Genomic DNA, 12,319 nt, shown 5'->3' on the forward strand with positions numbered 1-12,319 from the left:
TGATTGACTATTGTTGTGTGGAGTTATGTTTTCTGACCCCTCTCCCTGCTGTCGTATTGCGTTACTAGATCAATACGGGGCGGAGTTGGGCCGGGGGATGGGGTGGGTGGGTGGGGGCTGGGGGGGCTTTGTGGGGGTGGGGGGGCGTGCAGACAGCGATGCTAAACGCCGCAAATGTATGTTTTCGGAGAAAAGCAAAACGATCACGATAGATCAGTCTTACATTTATCATTGTGACAATCTTTCCCCCTTTTCCTTAACTCCCATTTGCACGACATCGTTTCGGAGTATTAGATCTACACACCTTGGCAGTTGTGACAAATTGATCTACATCCTCTTGGAGACCGAGGATACCAAGGCCGGATTCCCCCCTACTCTTTTTCGTTCTGCTGGCGGTCACAGTGACAGGTTTACATTATTGTCAATGTCAAACCTGCGTTTGTGTTTTTGATGCAAGAGTCACATGAATGGTTTGGAAGAAGAAGACGACGAAGCAGCAGTAATAGTAGTAGTAGAAGGAGAAGAAGAAGAAGTCAGTATAGTAGACTGAGAAGAAGAAGACGACGATGATGAAGAATGTGATAAAGAAGAAGAACTGAGAAGGAGGAGAAGAAGAGGAGGAAGAAGAAAGAAAACATGCATTGTGCATGGTGACTAACTTAGTGAGCTTTTGCTTAACTGTATTCAAGTTCATTGTCTGCACATGTCGAATAGTATATTTTTGTACCCGAGTGTGGAGACAATAAACCCGTCTTGACGGAGTCTGAAATCTTAGTGACGTCATCCACAGGGTCGGACTGGTAAACTGTAAGGTTTTTCATGTTGATGATCATTATACTACTACTACTACTACTACTTCTACTACTACTACTACTTATCATTGTTATTATCATTATTGTTCTTGTTATAATTACTGATTTTTCATTTTGTTATCATCATCATCATTTTCGTTATTATTATTATTATCATCATCATCATCATCATCATAATACGTAATCATGAAATCTTCCACCAGGTGTTGACTGCACATTTCCAACACATACATGTATACCGGGCAGAATGGTCATGGTGCATTTCATTGCTATATTTCTCTGTAAAATCACAGTTACGGTAATTAGTTACATTGCCTCATGCAAAGTTTATGGAAGCCCTCTGTCCTTCTTAATCATTCCTATGATTTTGACCGCCCCGGAATTCGGCTTTATTTGTGTGTGTGTGTGTGTGTGTGTGTGTGTGCGTGCGTGAATATTTTCAATGGTTAAAAAAAAAATCGTCTCATGCGCCTGTTGTGTACAGCGAACGGGCACGCCAACTCAGCCACGAACGACGCCCCCCTTTCCCTGCGCACAACTTCTCTCCCTGCTAGGCCTATCCACCAGTCATTCGCCTCCCCAACCTCGGAGCGAGGTGGTCAACGGCAAGCGAAGAAGTGGGTACAAAACTTGCACGCATTGCGTTACGAGGTACACACGCCACACTAGAGGGAGCTGAGCTGAACTGCGAACGCGAAGGGATCCTGACTTTCCATTGCTGGGAAACTTGCAACTGAAGGTAGGTACGGCAGATTGTGAGAAAAATAGGTAAGGAAAAGTATGTAGAATCTGCCTTCATTCATCAGCCATTGCCTGGGAGTTGTCTGAGAAATATAATTTCGTAGACTTCGGACTTCCCCGTTGGCCCGCCGCCATGAAGTCATTCTGTTCACAGCAGCCATGATGTTACGCGTCGACCACTGACCTGACGGACCACCGTGGTGTGGGCGGAGTGGGGGTGTTACAACAAAAGCGCAATTGTAACAAGGAAAATTCTGATTTTAACCAGAGGTTAAAAGGGGCCAACTTCTTGTTCCAAGTTTCATTGTTTATTTATTTATTGTTGTTGTTTAAAGCTAGACGTGGGCCCATCAGTGAAGCACTTTTTAAAATTTTATTTTGTTGTTTTTGTTGTTGTTCTTTGTTTACCTGGGCTTGGGACACTTAGATTTTTTTTTAAAGGAGTATTTAAAAGAATTTTTCCTGGACTGGGAGGCCTTGATATATATATATATATATATATATTAATGTATTTTAATTCATTTTTGTGTTAGCTGGGGGCATTGGAGCTCTTAAATATATATATATATATATATATTTTTTTTTTTTAACCTGGGCTTTGGGCACTTTAGGTTTTCTTAAAATAGACTTTGCATGGAGTAGTTAAAAAAAAAAAAATCCTGGACTTTGACTTTAGATTTTAATTTATTTTGTTTTAGCGAGAGCACAGACTTTTCTTTCTTTCTTTCTTTTTTATTTTTTTATATCACAACAGATTTCTCGGTATGAAATTCGGGCTGCTGTCCCCAGGGAGAGTGTGTCGCTATACTACAGCGCCACCCATTTTAAAAATATTTTTTCCTGTGTGCAGTTGTTTTTTTTTCCATATCGAAGTGGATTTTTGTACAGAATTTTGCCAGGGACAACCCATTTGTTGCCGTGGTTCTTTTACATGCACTGAGTGCATTCTGCACACGGGACCTCGGTTTATCGTCTCATCCGAATGACTAGCGTCCAGACCACCAGTCGAGTCTAATGGAGGGGGAGAAAATATCGGCGGCTGAGCTGTGAGTCAAACCAGCGCACTCAGGTTCTCTCGTTTCCTATGCAGACGCGTTACCTCTAGACCATCACTCCACAATATATATTATTTAATTTTAGTTCATTTTTGTTTTAGCTGGGGTACTGGAGCGCCTTTTTTTTTCTTTTTTTTTTAAATAGATTTTTGTTGTTTTTTTACCTCGGCTTGGGGTGCTTAGATTTTCTTAAAACAGACCTTGCATGGAGCAGTTGAAAAATTTTTTTCCTGGACTTTGAGACCTTGGTATATTCTTTTAGATTTTTATTTCTGTTTTAGCTGAGACACAGACTTACATTTTTTTTCCTAGACCTGGCTGGGGACTTGCTTTCTTTTTCTTCTTTTATTTATTTATTTTATTTATTTTTTTTTTAGCTGGGCTTGGATGACTTAAATTTTTTTGCTGTAGAACTGGGGACCTAAAATTTTTTTTTTCTTTTCTGGGCATTGGGGACATTTTTTTTTTTCCTAGACCTGGGGACCAACTTGACAAAAAATTTAGCTGGGCCTGGAGGACTTGCACTTTTTCTGTATACCTGGCGACTGACTTTTTTTTTTCTTTTTTTTTTAAAGTTTGGCATGGAGGACTTTTTACCCCTGTAACGGGTTTGTTTTTTTTTTTTTTTTTTTTTTGTTAGCTGAGCATGGAGGACTGTAGAACATGGGACTGACTTTTCAATTTATTTTTTACCTAGGCATGGGGCACTTGATTTTTTTTTTTTTTAGGACTTAGGTTTTTTTCTGTGGAACTGGGGACTTTTTTTTAAAATTCTATTTTAAATAATTGTTTTAGCTGCACATGGAATTTTTTTCTCTCTAAACCTGTGGACTGACACTTTTTTTTTTTTTTTTTTTTTAAAGTTGGGCATGGAGTACTTGAATCTTTTTTCTGTTGAACTTGGGACTGACTGTTTTCTTCCTTTTTTTTTTTTTTTACGGGGGCATGGGGCACTTAGAGATTAAAAAAAAAACAACTAACCTTGCAGGAATAGTTAAAAGTTGTTTTTTTTTTTCCTGAACTGGGGGACTTTGACTTTTAACATTTTTTTAATAGCTGGCCATGGAGGACTTGATTTTGTGTGTGCAGAATTGGGGACTGACTTTAAAAAAAAATGTTTATTTATGTATTTATTTATTTTAGCTGGGCATGGAGTACTTAGAATTTTTTCTGTAGAACTGGGGACTTTTATGTATTTATCTATTTATTTTAGCTGGGCATGGATGACTTGAGATTTTTTCTGTAGAATTGGGGACTTTTATGTATTTATCTATTTATTTTAGCTGGGCATGGATGACTTGAGATTTTTTCTGTAGAATTGGGGAGTCCAGACTGGCTTTTATTTATTCATTAATTTTTATTTTTTGTCCCTTGCACAGGTGGTTATATTTCTCAACATAGGAACATGCATCACAAAGGTTGGGATTTTTTTTGTTTTTTTTTTTTTTTTTTGACAAAGAACAGAAGCAAAAACAAAACAAAAACAAACAAAAATCAAAACAAAACAAAAACAAAAATAACAAACCAGGCATATCATTCACACAGCGAATTTTTTTTTTTCTTTCTGCTGGACATAGGGAACTTTTTCTTTTTTAATTTTCGTCAGGCATACAGGACTTCAGAAGGAAAAAAAAAGGAAATTTCAGCCAGGCATGGAGGACTTGAGAAAAATATTAGGTGTTGGCATTGAATATGAAGATTTTTAAAAAGACTTTTCTTCCTGTTTTAGTGGGAATGTGTAGGGCTTGACATGGATAACTTTTTTCCATTCACCCTCACCCTGTCAGCCCTCTCTTGACATTACATTACCCGAAATAGCACTAATTGAACTTCTACAGAGCTAGCATGTGATCTGCTGATTAACACTGGTATGAACCGCATTGCACAGTTACATCTGAAAATTACTGAAATTTCATCTCGATAGAACAAATGGGTTGGGGAGCTTACACATCATTTAATGTGTTGATTATAACTTATATATAAGGTAAACAATGCTTGTGATAGATAACAGATGGTAGTAAAACATAGAAATTCATTGAACAGAAGAACTAGGTTATTAAGTTTGGAATCTGGTGAGTAGCCAGGAAACTTGGAAAAAAAATAATTGCAACTGAAAAACAACAAAAATCAAGAGTGGATATTGTCAATGATATGTTTATGTGGTATCCTTTTGTTTTTGAAGGAATGCATTTCAATGTTTATTTGTGCACTATTTTCAATTATTTTATATTTCATGCTTGAATAATTCTGGAGGGCGTTAATAAACAGTGTGGATTTTTGTACCTTACATTCATAAAAACGTTTGGCTTCTACTTGTATTTGAAAACACTGTCACTGGTAGATGAGTCACTTAACTAAAATAGTTAAAAGAATGAGATGTTAATTGAAAAGAATGAGATGTTTTGACAGCTTAACATTGGAGGTGACATCATTTTCTTACAACAGCAACTCCAAAGCTTTCCCAGAACAACTTGTAGTTTCACAATGCCAGAAGATATGCTGAATGCAGTTCCTTTCTCTGTGGCAGAAATTGCATTGGTCATTTGCTATTCTTGCCAGTATCCTGTGGATAATCCACATCTGAAACCATTTTGACTTGGTTTCCTAAATTTGACTTATCTTGTAGAAAACACTGCGCTATGGAATTTCAGTACATGTAGCTTTTCTGTCATAACCACCATTGGGCAGTCTGTCATCTTTGCATATAATGTCATAATATTGTCTATACCCTTTACAAACTGAAAAATTCTTTTCATCCGGAGTGTATTTTCATATATGGAATGTAACAAGTGCAACATTATCTTTAATTACAGTTTTGCTAGTAACATTTTTTTTTATGGTGTGAACCCGGCTGTTTAAAGTCATTATTAATGTTCATGTTGTACTTAGCAATACTTTGCATTAAAATCAGTGGGAGAAAAATCAATGGGAGAATGTGAGAGGAAAGATCCATATGCTTGCAAAAAGTGAGCAAGTTTGAATATATATATATATATATATATATCTATCTCCAACATGTATTCTGTATATGAGCATATTACCCTCAACTTTATGCATGTTGAAAAAGATAGGTTCTGATATAGGTTAAGATGAACGCTTAGGATTAATAGTTTCACGAAAGGTGGAAAAAGCATCAAGACAGTCAATCCAGAATACATAATTAATGTCTTTGTGGAAAAAAAAAGTAAGTTCTAAAACTAACAATAACATTTCTTTAAATGTGTGGCACACCCAGACCACCATTCTTACGTATTGTTGTTCTTTGCTTATTCTGTCATGTTTATTATAATATTATCCATACAAAAGTAACACTGTTTTTTTGAAATTTGAAACAAATAAATTAGATAGACATTAGATAAATTAGATAGGACATGTGATTTTAGAATGGCAATTCAAGCAGGAGGGTTAAGTATTCTTGACCAAGTCTGGAAAAGGTTGTACTTCCTTACATTTTTTGTCATAATTTAATTTTACATGTATCCTTAAATCCAGTTTGAACCCGATTCCTAAAATTTGAAGAATTCCAGACTGTCTTTAAATGTGGCTTTTATACAGTGTGTTTGAAAACATTCTTTTTGCTCTCTTACCTGATAGCTCATGCGTTTTCTTCATTCAAAAATAGTCCAGAAACCTCCCCAAGTCTGTTGATTATTCTGATATTCTTCCAAAAAGATAGAATATTCCCCTTGTTTATTATCTGGGCATCAGCTGATTTTATAATCAGTCTTGTTTATATGTATCCCTTGAATATTTTCTTCGTGAATCACATTTGACAATATTTTGACACAAAGTATGAAAATATATGGAGAAATAGGGTCTCCTTGCCAACAGCATTGTTCACTGTTCAGTCATGTCGTTGATCATTTACAGTTTATTTATTTTTGTTTCTTATAGTCCAGCCGACCATTTTCAATTAATGTTGACTTAATCTTTATGTAAAACATGGCTGTCAGTCTGTATATGTCATTACCAAAGCCATAATATTTCAAAACTTGCATCATAAGTCTGTGTCGTTAGACCATTTGCAAATAATGCTGATTTAATTTTTTTTTGTAAAAGAAAGTGGCTGTCAATCTGCATATATCTCATTACCAAAGCTATAATAGTATTAATACTGCAAAACCTTATCAAAATTACAGTGAAGCGAGTCAAAGCCTTTTCAAAGTTGAGACAACAAAAGCCGGGGTAGTTCATCTGTAGCAAGGTAACAGATCAGGCCATAAATTAGTTTAATATTATCACAGATATCTGTTCCTCAGAAAACCAGTCTGGTCTTCACTAATCAATTTTGATAAAACAGTTTTGAGTCAATTTGCAATGGAAGAGGATCCTTTTTTTTTTTCTTTTTTTAAAATTTTTTTTTTTACACTACATGTAAAAGAGATTTATTGGCCTCCAGTGTTTTGATTTATCACCTTTTGGGAATACAAGTAATAACTCCCTCTTTTTGAACAAAGCTATCAGCATGTGCTCACAAAAAAGGTTTTAACTGTTTACAGAAAACTGAAAAATTTCACATTATAACTGTCCCTGGACTCTTGCCATGTTTCATGTTTTTCAATGCATATCCTGCTTCATCAGTTATTTTTCCATCAAGAGAATCACTTTCATCTTATATTAAGGTTGGCAGATTATCATCTAGGTCTAAGAATTTTTTTTTAATTAATCTGTTCATTCAGCTCTATTTATTCATTCATTCATTTAATTTTTTTAATTAATTAATTTATGATATTTATTTATTTAATTTATTATAACTGTGGCACAGTTACGTGTGAAAAATTGATGTCAGTTCACTAAAACCACACTCAAACTCATTTGCTGAATACCAGCGTCAATGAGTCCACCGGTCACATGCCTGCAGAATCGAAGAGGGTGGTACTAACTACACGGGACGTGGGACAGTGGGGGAGGGTCTTCGAAATATGGAGGTCCGGGGAAGGAGTGGGCGTGAGGGACTTTGGGATGGACAGGGCAGAAGGGGAAACGAGGACCGCTGCGGAGTCGAATCCTGGAGTTCCGTTGGAGGGGATGGCAGACGGGGGAAAACCCACGGGAAAAATTGTATTTGTATTTGTATTTCTCTTTTTATCACAACAGATTTCTCTGTGTGAAATTCGGGCTGCTCTCCCCAGGGAGAGCGCGTCGCTACACTACGGCGCCACCCATTTATTTGTATTTTTTCCTGCGTGCAGTTTTATTTGTTTTTCCTACCGAAGTGGATTTTTCTATAGAATTTTGCCAGGAACAACCCTTTTGTTGCCGTGGGTTCTTTTACGTGCGCTAAGTGCATGCTAGCACACGGGACCTCGGTTTATCGTCTCATCCGAATGACTAGCGTCCAGACCACCACTCAGGGTCTAGTGGAGGGGGAGAAAATATCCGGGCGGCTGAGCCGTGATTCGAACCAGCGCGCTCAGATTTCTCTCGCTTCAAAGGCGGACGCGTTACCTCTAGGCCATCACTCCACTTAACAATCTGTAATAACAGACCTCCATGTCTTTGTAGATAATTTTTTGTTGTTGTTATGGACACTCCCCCCCCCCCCCAACCCCTTTCATCACTTCCTTAAGCAATACAAATATCACTGAATAGGGTAACTAGTGAATAACCTTTTACATAGAGCCACTTGCACACAAAAGCTACTAACGCGAAAAGTACACGAACCGTTTGTCATATTTTCTCCCTAAAATGAGAGTTAATCCCCACACACAATCCGAAAAAGTCCATTAACCAAAATGGCAATTTCTCTGTATTCATCCTGGTGGTTTCGAACAACAGAAACGAAATCCAATGATACAATTTCACAACCACCCAATCGCATTTCCATCACCACAAAAATGTTTTGGAAAATGTAGACCAACTAGACAGTTTTAATTTAAAAAGAGAATAAATTTGAAACAGTGACTCTAGCTGAATACATGGCAAAACAACACGCACTAAACACAGCTTCACTAATTCCCCCAAATACCTAAAAAAACCACAAGAATACTGGATTTAAAAGATTTCCGATAAAATACCTCCCTCAACTTTATACACACCCAAATCCTAAGTCCCATAATGCCAACAAGTGTCACAAGCTACAACACTAACCCCACGAGGACAAACTTCACAACTTCTCCCTCACCTGTCACCAGGAAACAGACATATTATAGGCCCAGGGCAAAGAACACAGAACACAGAGACCCACACAGGGAAAGAAGGGGGTCACAAGAGAACTGAACCCCACAACTGTCAGAGGACACCCAATAGCTCGCTTGCTGGCTCGGCGACCCGTCTTCTACCCATGCTTGGCTCCAAAGGCAAAGCGGAATTTTACCTTCCCAACGATAAACTTACGAGCTATCTGAAGAGTTCAGGACGAAAAGGAACAAGACACGCCACACACACACCATAAGAGATGCACGTGCGTTAGCATTGAACTGAGCAGATAAGAGAACGAAACTGACGCCACGAGCCGTGACAATTTTCATTCTTTCATGTACATGGACGAAAAATCCCACAGACACAACATACAATTTAATAACAAAGTCTTGATCACAACAGAGATAATTTGATCTGCCACCTGTGATTCACTGATCCTGATTCAGTTTGGAGGTGCACAATATAAAAATGTTTCACTTTTTATTTTAATGGTCTACGATCTTCATGTGATAGAAAACATTGAAATCGGGTATTTAATATCTGTTAAGAGTTTTGATGTTGTTCTGAACGGTAGATGTAATTTGTAAGATGTTAGAAAATAGCATTCTTGGCTGTACAGTATAGTCAAATGAAGTTATCAAAATTTGTAATGACCTTGATTTTTTTTTTTTTTTTTGTTTTTTTTTTGCAGGCATGAATTCGGAACACAAATTCTCTCCCAACCTGTATGGAAGCAGGCAGCAGTTGATGCACCAAGGCCATCCAGGGTATGACCCTTACTTCGCAGAGGGAGGTGACACTACATCTTTGACCTTCACAGAGGAAAGTGACATTTCACCCATGTCCTCAACACTGAACTCGCAGACACACAGTCACGTCAGTGGTATGAATGCTGATGCGATCAGTGCGAGTTCTTTCTCTCCTTCATTCCCGGACTCTGGAACTGGCGGTCCTCATTACAGTGGGAATTCCATTACTCCATCCTCCGCTCGTATGATCTCCCATCTTTCAGCAGAGTCCCCTTCTGTGATCTCCCCCAGTTCAGCAGTATCCCCTGCGATCCCCAGTGTTTCTACGGCGTGCTCCTCCAGTGCCAGCTCCCCAAGTGGGAATACCGAGGAGCAGAACGCTGGGGTATCCAGCACCACCACAGCTACAGGAGTTAAAGGAAATGGGGCACCTGTGGTGAAAGATGAGGCGTACTATGAAAAACGAAGGAAGAACAACGAGTCGGCCAAGCGATCCCGTGACAGCCGGGCACGCAAGGCTCAAGAGGTCCTCTTCCGTTTCCAGTGCGAGAAGCATATAAATCAGAATTTGGTTAAAGACGTCGATGACTTTCTGAAAAAAATTCATTACAAGGAAATAGAGATATTCCGTCGTCCCATTTGCAGTCTGGAACAAGACCTTGGAGAATCAAATGAACAACTCCGGCACTATCTTCGCCAGAAACTGGAGGAGTTAACAGCCACTGACCTGAGCTCCAATTCATGAAGACCGATTTTCAGTCGTGCCATTTGCAGTAAAGAACAAGACCTTGGAGCTCCAAACTCCAGTGGACATCTCTGGCACTATCTTAACCGGAAACTGGAGGGGTTAAGAACCACTGACCTGGGCTTCAGTTCATGAGGACTCAGATTTTCGGTCATGCCCTTTGTCGTCTGAAACAAGATCTTGGAGTTGGAAAGTCCAATGAACAACTGCGTCAGTATCTTAGCTGGAAACCAGAGGAGTTGAGAGCCACTGATCTTGGGTCCATTTCACGAGGACACGTATTTTCGGTCGTGCCCTCTGTTGTCTGGAACAAGACCTTGGAGAGTCCAATGAACATCCGCGTCAGTATCTTAGCCGGAAACTGCAGAGATAAGAGCCACTGACCTGGGGTCCAGTTCGTGAGGACTGACTAATGTATGTTTGACGGTGTAAATCAAAACATCTGTATTTCGATCGTCTTGACTTGTGCAGCAGCGAAGTTAGTATTCATGGAGCGCGCGGGAGGGTTTGACAACGAACGACTGGGCTTCTCACAGTTCTTGACAACGCCATCGTTCTTCCCGAACTGTACGCAAGCTTGTCAGCTGCTGCATGGAGTGAAATTTTCGCTTGGTTTTGCGGCATGCACTTGATTGACAAACTCTAACGAATTCGCTTTTTGTATTGAAAAGTATCTCTCTTTGTGTGTGTGTGTGTGTGTGTGTGTGTGTAATTATTAGTTTTATGTTTCTTATTGTTGCATTTTAATGAAAGGCAGAAGATAAACTATTGTTGTTGTTTTTTTAAATCATCATTATTATTAGCATTATTTTTATCATCATCATTCTCATCATTATACACTTCTAGAAGGTGTGTTGTAGTACTTACCAAAAATAAACGCGCCGTTTGTCTTAACAAAATATGGGCGCACAAAATCGCTCGACTAAATTTCGGCCGTTTTTGTCGGCGTTAAGAATCATGGACTTGAAAGGAGAAGAAGAGGGAGAGAGATTGAAAGAGAGAGAGAGAGAAACGCGGATGTGAATGAAACTCGACAAGCTGAAATGAAAATTGCAGCAATCGTTGTGCTCCCCGCCCCCCTCCCACCCCCCGCCCATTTCCCAACATGCGGTAATCTTGTTTCAAACAATGCTTTAACCATTCTGCCTCTTGCCTGCCTCTCCAGTTTGTGAGTTTTGATGAAATTATTTCTTCTCACTATGTTAAAGCGCATGTTAAAGTTTTTTTGGTTTGTTGTTTTTTGGTTGTTTTTTTTTATTTTTATTTTTTTTTTAGAGAGAGAGAGAGAGAAAGAGGGTGTGAGTACATGTGTTTGCGCGCGTGTTAGCGTGCATGCATGTATGTATTAAAAAAAAATATATGTGTGAGTGTGTGTCACTGTGTATGCGTGTGTGTGCGTGAATGTGTGGGCACGCACGTATGCGTAAGTGTGAGTGAACATTGACTTCTGCATGTACATAATTTACGAATTACGTGTCATATGCTATGATAATGGCTCTGTTCTTACATGTGATCGCCATGTGAATCAGCAAAACGATGACGGAAGTGTGAATTATGAAACGTGTGGTTTCATGTCAGCTCTCCGGACTGATAATGTACACTTGATTGGATATTTTGATCAGTTGTCAGTCGTTGAGTGATATAAATTGTGATTAGAAATATTCAGTTTATTCAATTCCAGAAAAATACGTTTGTGTAGGTACCATTGGAAATTATTTTTTTTATTGGTGTGTGTGTGATATATATATATATATATATATATATATATATATATATATATATATATCTGTGTGTGTGTGTGTGTGTGTGTGTGTGCTCATGCTTGTTTGTGTGTATATACTCTTACGTGTGTAACAAAAATAAATGTGAGCATATAATGTATGGAGGTGTGTGTTTATGACTTCCCAAATCTGTTTGATCTTGGCGGCATTGAAACCGCCTGTGTGTGTGTGTGCCTCCATCCCTATCAGCTCAATGTTTTACACAGATGTTTTACACAAGAGATCACTCACACCGTCTCTCTCTCTCTCTCTCTCTCTCTCTCTCTCTCTCTCTCTCTCTAACACTAACATACAC

At 38.6% G+C, this 12,319-nt stretch overlaps 1 protein-coding gene across 1 annotated transcript; it reads left to right on the plus strand.

The window, feature by feature from the left end:
* Positions 1-1,404: 1,404 nt before the first annotated feature.
* LOC143285019 (uncharacterized) lies at positions 1,405-11,963 on the plus strand. The gene is made up of 2 exons (XM_076592192.1): positions 1,405-1,551; positions 9,441-11,963. Exon 2 carries the CDS (start codon positions 9,443-9,445, stop codon positions 10,241-10,243), a length of 801 nt encoding a protein of 266 aa, XP_076448307.1. The 5' UTR covers positions 1,405-1,551; positions 9,441-9,442; the 3' UTR covers positions 10,244-11,963.
* Positions 11,964-12,319: the final 356 nt, after the last annotated feature.

This window comes from Babylonia areolata, chromosome 8, assembly GCF_041734735.1.
Source record: "Babylonia areolata isolate BAREFJ2019XMU chromosome 8, ASM4173473v1, whole genome shotgun sequence".
Classification (NCBI taxonomy): Eukaryota; Metazoa; Mollusca; class Gastropoda; order Neogastropoda; family Buccinidae; genus Babylonia; species Babylonia areolata.